Source organism: Paralichthys olivaceus, chromosome 14 (assembly GCF_024713975.1).
Source record: "Paralichthys olivaceus isolate ysfri-2021 chromosome 14, ASM2471397v2, whole genome shotgun sequence".
NCBI classification, from domain to species: Eukaryota; Metazoa; Chordata; class Actinopteri; order Pleuronectiformes; family Paralichthyidae; genus Paralichthys; species Paralichthys olivaceus.
The window spans coordinates 1,141,277-1,158,656 of record NC_091106.1 but is presented as its reverse complement, the minus strand read 5'-3'; the positions used below and the strand labels follow the sequence as shown (position 1 = coordinate 1,158,656).

The following is a 17,380-nucleotide window of genomic DNA, read 5'->3' as shown; positions in this document are numbered from 1 at the left end:
TTATTGGAGCAAATCCCCACAATAACTTATGCTGAACAGCTAACCTGCTCCGGAGCACGTTAAGTTGGAGATAGGAGATCAAGCAGTATAAAAGTGCCGCCCACTGACTAATCAATTCCTTTGAAACATGACATCATCATTCTTGAGGATCCCTTGGCGCAAAAACAAAAAAAGGGAAAAAAGGATCCTGTGGAGCTCGGTGTGGATTGGATCTCTGAGGATCTCTGAGGACAGGGGTCTTCAGAGACTGACAAAATCCTTTTACCTACTCTGTTGAATGTCTTTTTGAAAGATATAGATTTTCATCAGAGGGAACAATAAACCTCTTTTTAAGCTGCTGAAGCCAAACATAACCAACCTGACACATCAGGCGCATCACCAGGGTACCAAATGTGCACAGTCACATTTTGTTAGAACAGGCGGTAGAGCATTCAGCTACCAGGCTCCTCTCCAGTGGAACCAGCTCCCACTCTGGGTTCAGGAGGCAGACACCATCTCTGCATTTATAGTTAAACTTAAAATGTTCCTTTTTGATAAAGCCTATAGTTAGTTCTGGATCCATCATGCACTGAGCACCTCTCCACTTCTCTCTGTCTCTCTGCCCCCCCACATTCATTCATTTATTTATTTTAATACATGTCAATGACTATTTCACCTATTACTCCCATAGTCTCTCTCTCTCTTTTTCTCTCTCATTTCAGATATCTCTGACCCCGCAACCTCAGGACAACAACTTTTAACATTATTACTATTATTAATTACAATATCTCAGTAATTAATTATGATATGAATTGTGCCTGTTATCAATAATAATTAATTGTCTTTACACAGTTGTTTACATTTTAACTAGTCAGATCTGATACCTGATGGCACTCAAGTGTCCCCGGTCTTTCTCACCCCCCCCTCTCCCCTACTTCCCCCACCCCACTATCCCTCTCTCTTCTCTCCCCTCTCTTCCACCCATCTCTCCTCTCCTTCCCCCATTTTTTTTGCTCACCCCAACCAGTCGAGGCAGATGACCGCCCCCACATTGAGTCTGGTTCTAGAGGTTTCTCCCTGTTAATATTTTCCCTCCACAGTCACCAAAGTGCTGCTCATTGTGGGAATTGTTGGGTTTCTCTATGTTAAATAAGATTTTAAGGTCCTGACCTTCTATGTAAAGTGCCTTGAGATAATGTACATTATGATTTGGCGCTATACAAATAAAACTGAATTGAATTGAATTGTTAGCCATGGGGGCCCGAACATTGGTCCATATTTGTTTATTGACTAGTAATTGTAAACACTTTCACCACAGTGTGTCCTCAGAGTCAATGCAGCTAAATTATGTGATTCAGTGAAACATTTCATGTCTCATCCAAGGGGCTTCTTCAGTTCAGTTTAACAGGTCTTATTAGTTAAGAAGAGATTCATATATATTCCTCTGCAAATGTCACCAGCTTACACATTATCTTGTTTCGAGTCGAATATGAATGTCAAGGATTGTGCACACTTGGATGACACCGCACGAGCATTATGGAGGTATGCTATGTTTTTTTATTTTATTTTATTAGGTCTGCAGCTTCAGTTAATAGTTTCCTTAATTGGATTGGATTCTGGCACAATGTTTGCCCCTGAGACTCCTTCAAACACATCACACTCCCTTCTATCGGAGTGTAGAGTAGATAATGAGTGAATTTACATTTCTGGGTGAACTATCCCTTTAAGGAGCTTAGTATTTGTGGCAGTAGACTGTGGAGGTGAAGGGGCGGAGAGAGCACCTTCACCTGCACCACTGAGGATCAATCAGCACAGGTGAGAGCTGTTAGCTGATTGATCCTCAGACTTTAAAAGGAGGCAGCAGAGCTGCCTCGAGAAAAACACACTGGGAAAGGGAACGCACTCGGGAGAACACACTGGTTTGTCTCTGGCTGTCGTGAGGGGAACCCCGTGGCGTGGTCGAACGCCACATAGACCATGCCACGGGGTTCCCACCATGACAGCCAGAGACGAACCAGTCATAACATTCGGGGCTCAGCAACATCTTTTTATTAATACAAACAGAACTGACAAAACACTTAACTTAGAGGGACCTCTAGCTTTGCCTAGTCTCTTCCCCAGTGTGTGTTCCCCTGAGGCAGCTCCGCTGCTGCCTTTTCAAGCATGAGGATCAATCAGCTAACAGCTCTCACCTGCGCTGACTGATCCTCTGTGGTGCAGGTGAAGGTGCTCTCCCAGCCCTTTCACCTCCACATACCCCCACGCGGGATGCGGCGTCTCTCTGGAGGCCTGGAAGGTGGGCGCCGCTGCACGGGCACCTTGGACCCCGGAGCAGGAGTGTGCCGCCATCCGGGGGATCTACCCATGGAAGCAGGGGCGGCAGGCATCGGCCTATCAGCCGACCGGGGACCCTGAGCTCTGAGTTCAGGGTTACAGGGCCTGCGAGCGTCAGCTTCACCGCTGACCGGGGAGCAGGAAGAGGAGCAGGACACGGAGGTGTCGGCTTCCCCGCCAACCACCAGGGCCGGAGGCGTCAGCTTCACCGCTGCCCGGGGAGCAGGAAGAGGACCCGGCCTGGGAGGTGTCGGCTTCACCGCCGACCTAGGCACCGGAGGTCTCGGCTTCCCCACCGACCTCAGCGCTGGAACCGGAGGCGCCAGCTTCCCTGCTGACCCTGGAGCTGGACCCATCGGCTTCACTGCCGATCTGGGACCCGCTCCCCGCCTTCTCCAGCTCGGTGCCGCAGGTGAGACGCGACTCATCCTCTCCGTCTGTCTCTGGAGCTCCTCCATCTGCCTTCTGCCCTCCGTCGTCTGATCTTTGTACGGGCGCAGAAGTTCCTCATCAGTCCACTTCCCGAACGGTGTTAACCAGTCCACATCTCTGGCTGTGTGAGGTCCCTGTTCAGGCGCCAGTGTGGGAATACTCGGCCCACTCCAGGTAAACAAGGGAGGAGAGAATGGCGTTTGAACACTGTCTTTATTAATGGTCGCCTCGCCTGTTAACCACACATATATATTCACGGGTTTCTCAACACACGTTCACACCCGTTCCCACACGTCCTCACGAGTCCTCAGGCTGCTCCAGTCCCAGGAACCCAGCCTACTGCAAGAGAGCAGAACCAGGTTACCAGCGTGCTCTTATTGATTGCATAATTACCTGATTCTGCCCAGCTGTCTGATCACTGGCTGAGCCACTCCTCCCTGTTGTCCAGCAGTTGGCGCCCTAACCACACCCCGCTGCCACACTATTGTAACCTTTTGTTTTGACAGTAGTTTAGTTGTTCTGTTTCTAGTTACAGTCATTTTGTTTGTTGTTTTTGGTTTAGTTCTCCCTGATGATTATTTTGTGTTTCATACTGGCAATAAAACAAATGAAAGATTTTCACCCCTGACTATTCACCCAGTTTTATGATACTCCTCTAACCCCTAGACCAGCTCAGGGACATAACAGCTGTCACATACTGGGAGAAGTCTGTGCCTTATCTTTTTTTTAGGAGGAGTGCTTTGGGATTGTTTGATAGTATACTATGGAGCCTGGACCGATATATACATGATCTTTTTTTTTTTTTTTGCAAAAGGCCACCATAAGATGATTTTTACCGCAATGGTGGACTTTGGCCAGCTCCCTGGCTGTGTGCTAGAACCACAACATCCACTTCTAGCAGAATCAAAACATGCTGGTTGAAATAAACTGGTTAGAACAACAACTACAAGACAATACTCTGATAGACATGGAAGAAAACTACACGTTAAGCTAAATGAGCCTGAATACACTGCATAGGAACCATGGCATATGAGGGAGAAAGACTGAAGCAACACCAGAGAAACGTATTTCAGCATCCCGAAATGAAACGGGTATAAACAAAAGCCAGTGGGAGAATCTGCCATCTGAGCATAGAGTAAGCTACTAAAGCTCTGTGTTGGGAGTAGCAGTGGTGAAAGTAAGCTGCTATGGTCTGGTACCCTGTACATCTAGATTGGAACGATGGGGGAAATAGCTGGCTGCTTAACCCCATAAAGTAGTGATAGGTAGATGAGGCGTCATGAAGCGTTTCAACACATTGCCAAACTGTATTGATACTGTGTTGATACTGTGTCACTGAGTGAATACTGACACCTGCTGGACCTTAAAAATCCCTACAGGCAACCTAGTTGACAGACTCAACTGACACTGATTTGATGACCTAGTATATACAATAATATAATTTAAGTAATTGTATATTATATTGTATTATTTCATATCTTCATTTAAATTTAAAATATCTTTGATATTTTTAGATATAGTCAATAAATAACGTGAAAATCTAAGTGAACGTGTTGTGAATGAGGATGCTACAAATTTTTATTCAAAAAAACAAGTTGTTCCAACGTTTTGAAATTGAGTCTGTTACGCTTTTTTGATGCAACTTCTCCAGCTGTAGAAAACACCTGCTCACACAGCACAGATGAGGCTGCAGTGCAGAGAAATTGTAAGGAAAGCCGGAAGAGGTTTGGATAGATTGTCTTTTGGTTGTCCCAGTATCTCATAGGATCCTGGGACCTGGCAATATTGTCCTCTGCCAGGTAGCTCTGCACCTCCTGGATGGCATCAGCTGTGGCACTTTTGGTCTGCCTGCCCACTTCGATGTCAAGATGTTGCCAAAGGTTATCTAAAAAACAACAAATTGGCATTTTAGTACATGATTTCCAAACAACAACAAACAAATAATGCTTGAATAACATGCCTGAAGTGGGTGCAGACAGCTGTCGTGAAGACGGTCCCGGCTGGGGCTCATTTGTGCGTCCGATTACAGACGCACATCCTGACCGCAGTCTACTGATGGCCTCATTGCACTTGGAGGAACTGCGGAACCCAAATGATTTAAATCTGGGGTCTAGAATTGTTGCTAGGGTCAAAACACTTAATGACTCCAGATTGGAAGCAGTGTCTGTGACTCGACGCTTCAGGTGTTCATGTAGGTGTATGGCTGCCTGTTTGTGCAAGGTTGAAGCATTACGCTCTCGTGCAAGATAGAGCATTTTCATCATCGGTATGATCTTTGACCCTGACACTCGCCTCTCTTCAGACAACTCCACTGTAGCTTGATGGAAAGGAGCAAGCACAAGAAGTGTTTCTCCTATGATGGTATACTCATCAGCTGTAAGTGGAGTCACATCTTTTTTTAGAGAGGCCAGAGACCCACACTGGTTCCCTCTCATCATGTAGCCTTGACAGCCTTTCATATGTGTTGTTCCAGCTTTTTGGCACCTCATTGATAAGTTTCAGGGTTGGTCGTCCCATCTGTTGCTGCACTTGGGCAAGCTTCTCCTTGGCTGTAGTACTTGAAGTATGTGCCTAGCTTTGTGTCTGATGGATGTAAGTGTGGGGATCTGATCACATGATTTTCTAACTAATAAATTAAGTCTATGTGCAATGCAAATTGAGTGCCGAATTTGGAGCTGTCTAGTGGATGCAATCATGTTTGGTGCTGCATCAGTCACAAGACACTTTACTTTATTGGTTATGGCCCAGTCCTCCATCATGCCCCTTTTGACTTGGGCCAAATTGTCAGCAGTGTGACTTTGTGGAAAGTATTGCACTCCCAACACAGATGTACACACCTGCAAATTCTCATTAATGTAGTGACAGGTAAGAGCCAAGTAAGCCTCCATGTTCACAAATGTCCACATGTCAGCTGTTATACTCACTGCCACAGCTTGCTGTACTTCCAGTTTCACTGTTCCCGTTCCTCCTCATACTTTTTGGCCACCATTTGTTTGATGGTCTGAAAATTACACCAAGTCAAACCAAAAGCAAATCAATATATTTAAATTAAAGATTAAATAAATTGGATATATCAACTACTACTTTAGATAATTTCCACACAAACCTTTCTGGTTGGCAAAACATATGAGGGCTGAAGGACCTGAACCAGTTCCCTGAACCCTTCACTCTCCACAATGCTGAGGGGCTGGCAGTCCTTCAGGATGAAATTCAGCAGAGCCTCATCCAGCATCTGCTTCCTGGAAGCTTGATGGTTAAAAATGAGGTAAAGGATAAATTAATAGGAATTAATTATCAATAAAGCAACTGTGAGTAAGTTGTAGAATGGCTGTATACCTGAGTTTATCCTGGGTGTATCTGGGACTTCTGGGTTATGCCTGGCCCTATAATGCCTCAGCATTGAGGAGGTGCTTTTGTTTAAATAGGAAAGTTCTGTCAAACAAATGCGACATTTAACCTGCAGAAAATAATATGAATAGTAAACTAAGAGTCACTTTGAAATGAATTTGAATTAAGATAGATCAAGTGGAAACTCTGGGAGGAACAGGATGAAACAACAAGGAAATTAAAACAAATACCTTATTTTCCCAGATGAGATCAAAATGGTCCCATACGGCGGAAACCTTTCTTTTGGCTTGAGGCTGCTCCATAATTCTTGATGAATTTGATGATGAACCGCAAAAGATCAGAGATTCTTTTGGCAGATGCATCCCGTTGACAGATACGCTTCCTTATAAACAGAGTTGGCGCATCAGTTCAAAACAGATCCTGTATCGGTCACGTGACTTTCTTAAAGCGATACGCGCACCGACAAGGGGTTCTGCTCTATGAGCTCAAAGCATGCGCCGACACATCGGTGTTGCCGGACCCATCACTACCATAAAGTACATCCCTGTTATGACACAACAATAAATGGCTGCCGAATTACTCCAGTGTGTATGTGCTCAGAGCCTGCCTGTGCTGTTGGAACCCTAATCTGTGCTGAAGTGAACTCCACCGCCTTGTTTTTATTACATTCCACAACATTAGCTGCAATTAGCCACTGCCAATTAGGACTCTTTAGGAGATAGCTCACTTGTTTCCTCCTGCGTTTATTGCACTCGGAAGTAATGTACATTAAAACCATTGTGACTGGGGCAGCATATAGCTTACCTGGTAGAGCTTCTACCCAATCAAGGGGTGTAGGATTTGCACCTTTTGGAGAAAGGGTAATAACACAGTCCTTTTCCCCTGTTTTTCCCCTGTTTTCGACAGATGTTGTACTAATTTAGATTAGTTTCATTAGAAGGCAATCCTCTGAGCAGTTAAGTCGTCCAAAAACCTTATAGAGCTCCTTATCATTGCAATGCCCCTTTCAAACATGTTAGTTCTTCATTACTTCCGGTGCCGTGCTAGCGGCAGCTCGTTGCAGCAGCTCCCAGAGTGCTTCTTACTATTTAACTTTTTCGTTACTTTTTTAAAAAATGTTTCTACTCGTTTTAAGATATTTCCCCTTGGTTAACAGTTTGCCATGGACTTTCATGCGGTTCTTCTGGCTCATCTGCTACTTTTTATTAGTTTTCGGAGGCAAGACTTACGCACAGTGGAGTGGGGGCTTTGTTTACACTCACGATCAGCTGATCGCGCTGAGTGAGCTGGCACTGCTGATCACAACATGGCCTGATATATCGAAAGATCTACGGCAGAAACGGCGGGGCTGCAGAACTGGGGCCAAAGTTAAAGCTAAGAGGAGGAGATACAAGCCATCTGTACCGACAACCAATGGACGAACTTGTTTTGACTGTCTACATCCCTCCCTCAGCTGATGCAGCGGCAACAGTTGATTGTGTCCACTCTGCTGTATCCAGACTACAGACACAACATCCCACCGCTTTTATTACTATCACTGGGGACTTTAACCATACTAACCTGAACTCGGTAATACCCACTTTTCATCAGTATGTTGACTGCCCCACCAGGGACAACAAAACAATAGACCTTTTGTATGCTAATGCACAGATGCATACACTGCCACTGCCCTTCCCCCTCTAGGCAAGTCTGATCACAACCTTGTCCTGTTGACCCTGAAGTATGTCCCTCTGGTGCAGAGGCAGCCTGTGGCCACCCGCTCAGTGAGGAGGAGTACACAGGATGCATGGCACTGCAGGACTGCTTTGAGTCTACTGACTGGGAGGCGCTCTGCATGCCACATGGGGATGACATCAACACCATGACAGACTGCATCACAGAATACATCAGGTTCTGTGAACACACCGTACTTCCAGCCCGGACTGTACACTGCTATCCTTAACAATAAACCATGGATCACCAGGGACTTAAAGATCCTCCTCAATAAAAAGAAAGAGGCCTTTAGGTGCGGGGACCAGGAGGAGCTGAGGATTGTACAGCAGGACCTGAAGGTGAAGCTGAAGGAGTGTAAAGACACCTACAGGAGGAAGCTGGAGTCCAAACTCCAGCAAAACAACATGAGGGAGGTGTGGTCTGGGATGAAGACCATCACTGGATTCAACATGAAGGAGAAACAGACAGAGGGCGAACGACATGAATCTGTTCTTCAATAGGTTCAGCTCACAGTCTTCAACACAGGCCCCATGGGCTGGCCCGGACGGTCTCAGCCCAAGGCTCCTGAGGGCCAGTGCCACCCAGCTGTCTGTTATCCTGCAACACCTCTTCAACCTGAGTCTACAACAGGGGATGGTCCCAGCACTGTGGAAGACATCATGCCTGGTTCCTGTCCCCAAGAGGAAGTCACCATCTGGACCAGAGGACTACCGCCCATGGCCCTGACGTCCCACGTGATGAAGGTGCTGGAGTGGCTGGTATTGGCTCACGTTAGACCACAGGTGAAATCCCTACTCGACCTGCTTCAGTTTGCATATCAGCCTAATGTGGGGGTGGATGACGCCATCATTTACCTGCTGCAACGAGCTCAGTCGCACCTGGATGAGGCTGGCTGTACTGTGAGAATCACTTTCTTTGATTTCTCCAGTGCATTCAACACCATTCAGCCACTGTTGCTGGGTGAGAAGCTGCAGGTGATGGGGGTGGACATGCCCACCATCTCCTGGATTATTGACTACCTGACAGGCAGACCACAGTTTGTGTGGCTGGGTCGTGGTCTGTCTGATGTGGTGGTCAGTGATGTAGGAGCCCCGCAGGGGACTGTGCTGTCCCCCTTCCTGTTCACCTTATACACCTCAGATTTGCAGCATGACTCTGGGTCATGCCACCTGCAGAAGTTCTCTGATGACTCTGCGGTGGTTGGGTGTATAAGGGATGGACGGGAGGAGGAGTACAGGGCAGTGGTGGCTGACTTTCTGGAGTGGGCCAGTGAGAGTCACCTGCGTCTCAATGTGGCAAAGACCAAGGAGATGGTGATAGACATCAGGTGGAAGACGACAGCTCCACGACCGCTGATTGTGTTGGGGGAGGAGACGGAGATGGTTGTGGAATAAAAATACCTGGGTGTGACCATCAACAACAGACTGGACTGGAAGTCGAACACTACTGCTGTGTATAAGAAGGGGATAAGCAGGCGCTTCTTCCTGAGGAGGCTACAATCCTTCAACGTATGCAGCAAGATGTTGGAGATGTTCTACCAGTCCGCTTCGGCCAGCGCACTGTTCTTTGCCGTTGTGTGCTGGGGGAGCAGCATTGGAGTCGGGGAAACTAACAGACTTAATAAACTAATTAAGAAGGCTGGCTCCATCATCGGCTGCAAACTGGACAACATGGAAACAGTGGTGGAGAGGAGGATGCTGAACAAACTGCTATCCATCATGGATAACCCCGACCACCCTCTCCACCAAATCCTCCAGGCTCGGAGGAGCACATTCGCACACAGACTCATTCCTGCCAACCGCCATCAGGTTCTATAATAATTCCTTGTAGCAATTGTAACAATTGAAAAGTTTAACTTTGACATAATACATAAGTCTCCTATTCCCATCTGCATTGTAAATTTAATTTATTCGCTGCTATTTATAATGACATGATTGGTATTCAATATCAGTTGATGTTATTCTCGTAGATTGTATATAGTAGCTAGTCTATTTTGCACATCACTGTATCACTTACTACCTGCACTGTTTTTATTACTTTATCGCTGTACCACATCTACTCTTGCACTGTTTTATGGTTTCATGTTTTTATGTTCTTATGCTTCTTGTTTATTGGAACATTCAGTAGTCACTAGTCTCCTCTGTTTTTAACTTAAACTTTTAACTTTGCCTCAATTGAGCTCTGTCTGAACAACTCAGTCACCATATCCTACATGTATGCTCTTTTATGTAAAAAAAATAAAAAAATGTTTGTACTTATTGCACGTCTGTACTTATTGCATATGTCTGTACTGCTGGAACAAAAGAATTTCCACTCTGGGATGAATAAAGTATGTCTGTCTATCTATCTATCTATCTATCTATCTATCTATCTATCTAAATTCAAAAACAGTAGACAAAACTGACAAAGCTCGGTTCCTTTCAAAATGTACAAACCTTTATTATGAAAATGGCTTCATTGAAGAGATAATTTTAACTGTTTGTCTTTATCAATCATCTTATACAAGTTGGGTTCTGTTGGAAGTCCAGTGAGTGCAGGGCAGTGGCCAGTGCTGCATACAGATGAGCACTGCTGAATCTTAAACAGTACACCGGGCTGCTGCCTGGCTCTGAGCTCAGCTGAAAGAACTAAACAAAAGATATGTGCCAAATGAGAAAATGTACTTAATTCACAAAGTGCATATCATTGACATTCATTTTCACTTTCAACTGTATATACCTGCAGGCATGCAGTCTGCCTTTTGTCCCACAGTCGTACAACACCATAGTACGAAGAGCCACTGGCTATCATGTAATTTCCATCAGTCTGGATGCAGTACAGAGTGCTGTCATGAGGCTCTTCCCACTCCATCACACACTTCCTGTTGGGAAAGATGGGAGAGGTTGGAGTAAGACTTGCAGGTTATTTCAAGGTTTAACTGCAGTCCAACAAAGTTGTTTCTGGGGTTAATCAACATGGAATTGTTTTGTCACTCTGGTTTTCAAGAGCTTCTGACAATCTAATATAATCCTCAATTGAATTCCTGTCAGTGTTAATGGTTCACTTTGATGATTGTCGCTTTTGTCTTTCACTATAACTACATTTAGTAGCAGGTATCAAAGTTTCGTCTCTGGAAATATACAGTGTTGTCCTGATAATGTTTCCTAGTGGAAGCATATATAATGAGAACTAATTGGGCTGAGCACAGAAACCTGTAGAACACCGTGGTTAACTTTGGTGCACATATATTACTCATAACTAATTAGCAAAAATTGAAATCGATCTGCGCCAATTCTCGTGCGAGAACAGCCTGGCTGTTCACATTGGAAGCGCGCATCAGCTGCTTGCATGAGAATTGGCGCTTCACGGCGCTTCCGCCTCCGGTGTGTACCAGCATTACACGGGCAGCGCATAATAAAGATCATAATCACTTCACTTCAGCTTAGACAGTAGGTGGTGGACATCAGTCTGTGACTGTCTTTTCTAATAAAGTTTCATGTGACAAATAAGCATCATCCTTATTTAACACATAATTGACAGATTCAGTAAAGTCTGTTTAAGATTAACGATGTGAAAACTGAATGTAGCAGACAAGATTAGTTTTCACTGTAACACATTACAACACGTATCAGGTGAAGAAAAAAAAATCTGTTCCCTCAGTTTAACAAATCGTTCCCTCAATTTAATAATCTCTGCCCTCAGTATAGCTAATGAAGTCCGTCTGCATGCAGAAGGAGGATGTCCCTATGTGCGTGCCTTGTCTGCTAACAAGTAAATACACTGTGGCTGCGATGTTTATCTGAAACCATTCTACAGAGAAGGAACTAACTCAGTCAAGTATATCCACTTAAGGTTAGAAATAATGCTATATTGTGTTGTATCACATATTTAACTGTTGTGGTGAAAACTAAGTTTCACTCGTGGTCCAAAAGTCCAAAAATTCAGTCGAATAAAAGGCAGGAGAAGTCAACTTAAAAGCAGCAGAGTTTATTGTCGACAAAAAACCCGAGAGCATTCAGTAGCGAGCCGGAGCATCACCAGAGAAGAACTCTGCCTAACAGTAGTGTGGTGTTTTCTTATAAACCCTTTAGAGACCACACCTGTCTGCATTTCATTGATTATCATTATTTCGAGGCCACACCTGTCAGCAGGTCATTGGTCTATCGTTTTATCGTGGCCACACTTGTCAACATTTCATTGGTCAATTTTCTAGCTCTGGAAATTTCCACTGAGCATGTTGGGATCTTACACTGGTTTTGCCCAGACATGCCCAGGCATGTCTATTTTACTTTTAAACAGCTTTGCTTATTCTTGACACCATTATCTTTTGTTTATCAGCTTACTAAAAGATATTGTGGTTACATTTGACACCATTATCTTTTGTTTAATCAGCTTACTATTTTAAAAAAGATATTGTTCTTACATTTGACACCATTATGTTTCAATTCGGTCAGACTGCCTTTTTAAAAAGATTAATATTTCTTCACACAAGTTATACAATCACCTAGAATATATGGTTTGATTCGTTATTTCTTTCACAAACTTATTGTAATCAGTAGTAAATCATGTTTCAATCATACCTTAGTTTGTAGTGCAGATTTTTAAAGGTATATAGGGATATTCATATGTGACATGGTTTAATGACCAAAAATTATACTACGTAACCAAGAAACGTTGTGCTTATTGTGAATTTCGCTCGAAAACAAATCTTTGTTAGATGCTAACGTTAGCTTCCCAAGTTTTCTTGTTAGCCAAATGCCTCTAGAACCATTTACAACTCGAGTGCTGTTAGTTCAAGCATCAGGCAGGATAAACACAGTATTGAGTTAACCAGTGCTCTGTCTGGTAGCCTAAATGGGACACTCGGTTTAATGTTATTTGCCCTTAATGTATGATTGATAGGCTATATAGTTCATTTATTCATGAACAGTGTTTTCATTATCCAAGTACTTAGTTGACATTTTTAGATGTGTCTCTGTTGTGATTGTTTTTTTCTTATTGTTAAATGGGCTTTAATAATCAGGGTGTGGAGGTGAGGGAGCTGGGAGAGCACCTTCACCTGCACCACAGAGGATCAATCAGCGCAGGTGAGAGCTGTTAGCTGATTGACTGTTAGCTGATTATACTCCTTTTAATAGAATGAATGAACAGTTTGAGTCATTTCTTCCAGAACAACGGATGTTAGATGAGAGTTTTATTGCCACTTTTATCGACAAAAATGTATGTAATGCCAGAAATAAACAATACACTACACAGCTTGTGTGAACTTAAAATTAAACTATAATTTTGTCTGCATGTTGTGTGGATTCAAACTTTTTTGACATCTTCAGTTGCAACTTTTCATTGACCATAAATAAATGCCCAAAAATTTGAAACCGTGAAAGTCAGCCAAGAATACTTCACTCTCATTTTTATTTTCTGCATTTTTGACAAATATAAGAATATTCTATCTATTCAATTTAAAGATGTAGACCTATATCTGATTATATGTTTTATAATGTCTTATTTATACCTAACTCCACTTATTTTTACAGATTGACTGCTATGCTGTGAATGGGATAACTGATGACCAGCTAGTTAAACATGTGCCCAAAATTGGAAACGGAATTGCTAATCGTCAAGTGGCCTCACTAGAAGGAACTCTTTTCTAAGGCCACAGAAAGCCTCATGGCAAAAATAAACCAAAGGCAGTCCTCCAAGCAAAGGCACAGGGATAATTGTTCAGAAAAACTGGTAACTCAAATGCTGCAAAAATGGGGCATGCTTTTCAAATGGGTTTTCAAAAAGGGGAGGAGGGACCAGACATTTGAAGGCACTGAAGACTGCTACAATGGCACAGCTGTTGGAAATGGGAAAATAATTATTTTAAAGACTTGGGGATGTTAGAGATTTTGAATGTACAATGCAAGATTTTACTCAAGATGAGCTGGATCCATTGGACACTCTAGGTCAGGTATATGAGAAGAAAAAGGTTAAACTATTGAGACTATCATTCATACAAAAAGAGTAAAACTAATGCAGAAGAAACAATGAATGCAGCTACTACTACTGAAACTCAAACTGCATCTACCCCAAAAAGTGTATCACCCTGTGCAACTACTGCTTTGACAATTGGCGTTGTCGTGCTGCTGCATGTTGGAACTACCAAACAACTATGTCTCATACCCTGAGTTGGCAAAATAGTTCATTAATGTCCTTGAGTTGATGGACAATATTTAGTGGTAAGTTATAAATGCAAGTTCATGTCAAAATTAAAGGGAAAATGTCTTTTAACCTTGTTAGCCAATTTCATGTTTTTTTGGGCACACATTTAACACCTGCAAAAACCCACAAAACAAAATACTTGTTTCATTACCTAACAGAGCGAAATGGCTCAAACCTGAGCCAAGAAAATTTGATGTCTCATAAATGTATAACCCTGACCACAATTAAGGCAATTAATAGTGACTAAAAACTTGAATTGGGGTGGTTTGTCTGTACATCTGTATCTGCATGTGCATTTATATCCATGTTCTACTTGTCTGTTCAAGTTGTTTTGATGCCTTTCTTGCCCAATGTTCTCTGAGGGGAAGCAATAGAAGGTTTTTTGAAGTAAGACTACCTGTAAACATAACCATTATTATATATCACACACATAATCTGCCAATCAAATCTGATTTGTCCCCCTGAAATACAGCCTGAAACATTACTAACCCCTGATGTTCTAAATAAAGACAGCCTTCCAGAGTCATATTATGTACTGAAGTAAAGGCTGCAATGTTAATATGGACACCACACAGAGCTGCTAGTTGGGGGCCTGCGCTCACTCTATTGGAATCTGTGGAATTACTGGACATTCTGGACAAAGGTGCGCTCACCTTTACCAACACAGTGAAATGCAGGAGGAGGGGGAGACATGCTGGAGCGCTTGTACGTCTCCCTAGAGAAGTATCTCTCCGACATGTGTTAACTCAGAAACAAATTGGATGAACTTCAGCTCCTGGTGGCTAGAGACAATACTGGAGTCTGCGCAGCAGCTAGAAGGCTTCCAGCAGTTCAGAGCGAACTGCGACAGCAAACTCTCTGGGGAAAAAAAGGTGGGGGTATCCATTTTTATAAAAACAGCAGCTGGTGTCATGATGTGACAATGATCCTTTCTTCATAAACTGCAAAACCTTCTACTCTCCCCCTGAGTTTGCCTGATTCATTCTGAGTCGGTGGTAACATTCCAGCACAGGCAAACATGCAGGATGCACAGCACATGCTCGTTGACCATATACTGTGTGTGGATCCCCGGACTCCGTAGTTCTTGTCCTCTGCGATTTTAACAAAGGAAACCTAAGCCATGAACTCCCAAAATTTACAAACACTTTATCAAATGTCCGGCCAGAGACACAGAGGCTGTTACTTCATACACTAAAGCAGGGATGCTCTGCTCCAGGACAAGCTCTCACAGCTTAGCGTGCCTGGCTCCCTCTGTAGGTGGAACACAGACTTCCTGTCTGATAGGAGGCAATGTGTGCAGCTTGAGAAACATGTCTCTGACCCCTGGACCATCAGCACCGGATTCCCCAAAGGCTGCATTCTTTCTTTTACCTGTACATAGCTGCACCCCTATTCACCAATCTGTCAAGCTCCTGAAATCTGCAAGCAAAACCACCCTCATCAGACTCAACTCTGACGGGGATGATTTATAAAGGTAACAATGACTTTGAATGTGCGTGTGCACAGTTTTACAAATCAGATTTTTATTTCCAAACGCTATCTTCAGCTTTTGTGCACATGTACATCTTTAGTAAGAATCCCACGTGCTGTTTTATAAATGAGATTTGTGGTCCAAAGCTTGTTGTGGTTAAAGTCTGAAACACTGTAGGTGTCATTGTTTAAAATATCCAACTTTCTCTGACACACTCAGACTGTATTGAGACCACTGCTTAAAAAAGGTTTTCTGCTGCATTCTTAAAAGTGTAATGTGAACTAATGGTACAAAGTATAGTTGATGTTCAAATTGAACCAAAGGGAGATGGTTGTGTACCGTGGGCTGAGTCGGAGGTCCCATAGTCGAATAAAGGTATCGTAGCCACAAGTAAAGAGCTGGAATGGAGACTCAAACACCATGTCTAAAACACCAGCCCCACGGCGAAACTCTGAGCCCAGACTGCAGACACACTCCAACCTGGTGGAGAAAAGAGGGACAGAGGATGAAAAGAGAAGGAGAGAGAAAATAAATTGTGTTTGTTTTTAGATGTGAACAATTGGCCTATATGTAAATTGATCGGAAGTGAAATCCTGAGAACAAACAAATAAAGGTGAAAATTATTTTTCATAAATGGGCTGAATTAAAATAAACAGTTCTTGAGATAAGTGTTCCACATACACACAAATTCTGAAATTAGTTGACAGATACACAGTTACGTTCTGCATTTTACTGTGTTTTCTACTGCATGCACAGAATGTTCTATTTTGCCATGTGCTTGATAAAACTTCATTAAATTATATGACAATACATAGGAAAGTATCAGACTGTATGATTTATTTTCATAAGTTTTTCATCAATGTGACTGTTTAAAATGTTTTTAGTTAAAAATTGTCTAAAATACCTCAATTTTGCATACAATGATATTGCGACGTCTTTGCCTCAAAATGTCAGAATGTGCACAGCAAACATGTAGCCCAAGTGGATAAGGGGCTGGGTTTGATTCCCAATGGTGGGCCCTGATTATTGATGCAGCTTCTGTATGTTTATTATTATTTGTCTTTTACTGTAGCTCAATTTGCCATGAGCTTCAACAGGCTAAAGACACAAAATTTTGCCAAATAACTGGATATTATGTGTCAAATAAATGATCCAAGTCAGTGACTTACTGATTATTTCAGTAATAGAATTTACATTTAATTTATTTGCAGCAATTATAAATACATATACAAATACACCTCATAATTATGTTGACATTTTTCAGTTAACTCTTCAGTTCTAATTATAACTGTGATGTTAAAGGTGCTGTTGAGGTGGCTCAGATGAGCACCATCAGCTGCAGCAGTGATTGGCGCTAAATTAGCTAATCCCTCCCCTGTTTAAAGGAACCTGCCCTGAAGAGCACCAAATTTTGCTGGCACATCAGGTCTAGTGATAATTTATGTATTTTAATGTTCTCGGGAACATGCATCTAAAAATGGCTCTATAGCAGTATTGCCCTAGCTCAACAGCGCAAGGACCCTATTCAAACTATGATGATTTTCCTTCTTTTTCTTCTTCTTAGAAATGAATTGCTTTTTTGGGAAATTAATCATTCTCTGAAACTCACCAAAATTTGCAGGGGCGTCAAGTCTTTTACCTATTTTAATGTGCTTAGGACCATGTGTCCAAAAATGGTTCTACAGGGCCCCATAGAAATTTTCATTGGGGTCTTCCTACCCCTTTATTTAAAATTTGCACACGTGTATCATTCTCAGATGCACATAAAATCCTATTGACACGCTTAGCCACACGCAACAAGAAGTCAGCCATTTTGATTTGAAAATGAAATCTGGCTTGATTTTTGGCATTTTCACACATGCTACAAAATCACAGTTCTCCTACAGCTTTGATCAGATCAACTTCAAATTCAATGAGTGT

The 17,380-nt window shown here is 42.9% G+C and overlaps 1 protein-coding gene across 6 annotated transcripts in view; it reads right to left on the bottom strand.

Annotated features, from left to right (window-relative positions):
* Positions 1-943: 943 nt before the first annotated feature.
* The window catches only part of fbxw4 (F-box and WD repeat domain containing 4), a 51,237-nt gene continuing 34,800 nt past the window's right edge, over positions 944-17,380 (bottom strand). For 3 of the 6 annotated variants that reach the window (XM_069538851.1, XM_069538852.1, XM_069538853.1), the window contains 3 exons: positions 15,800-15,940; positions 10,525-10,666; positions 10,221-10,433 (listed from right to left, as the gene is read on the bottom strand). In XM_069538851.1, the coding sequence (XP_069394952.1) occupies positions 10,299-10,433; positions 10,525-10,666; positions 15,800-15,882 (360 nt within the window). In that variant the 5' untranslated portion in view covers positions 15,883-15,940 and the 3' untranslated portion in view covers positions 10,221-10,298. Of the gene's footprint in view, positions 5,747-5,851; positions 5,992-6,081; positions 10,434-10,524; positions 10,667-15,799; positions 15,941-17,380 lie in introns of those variants that run through there. The other 3 variants (XR_011246060.1, XR_011246061.1, XM_069538850.1) reach the window with 3 other exon arrangements.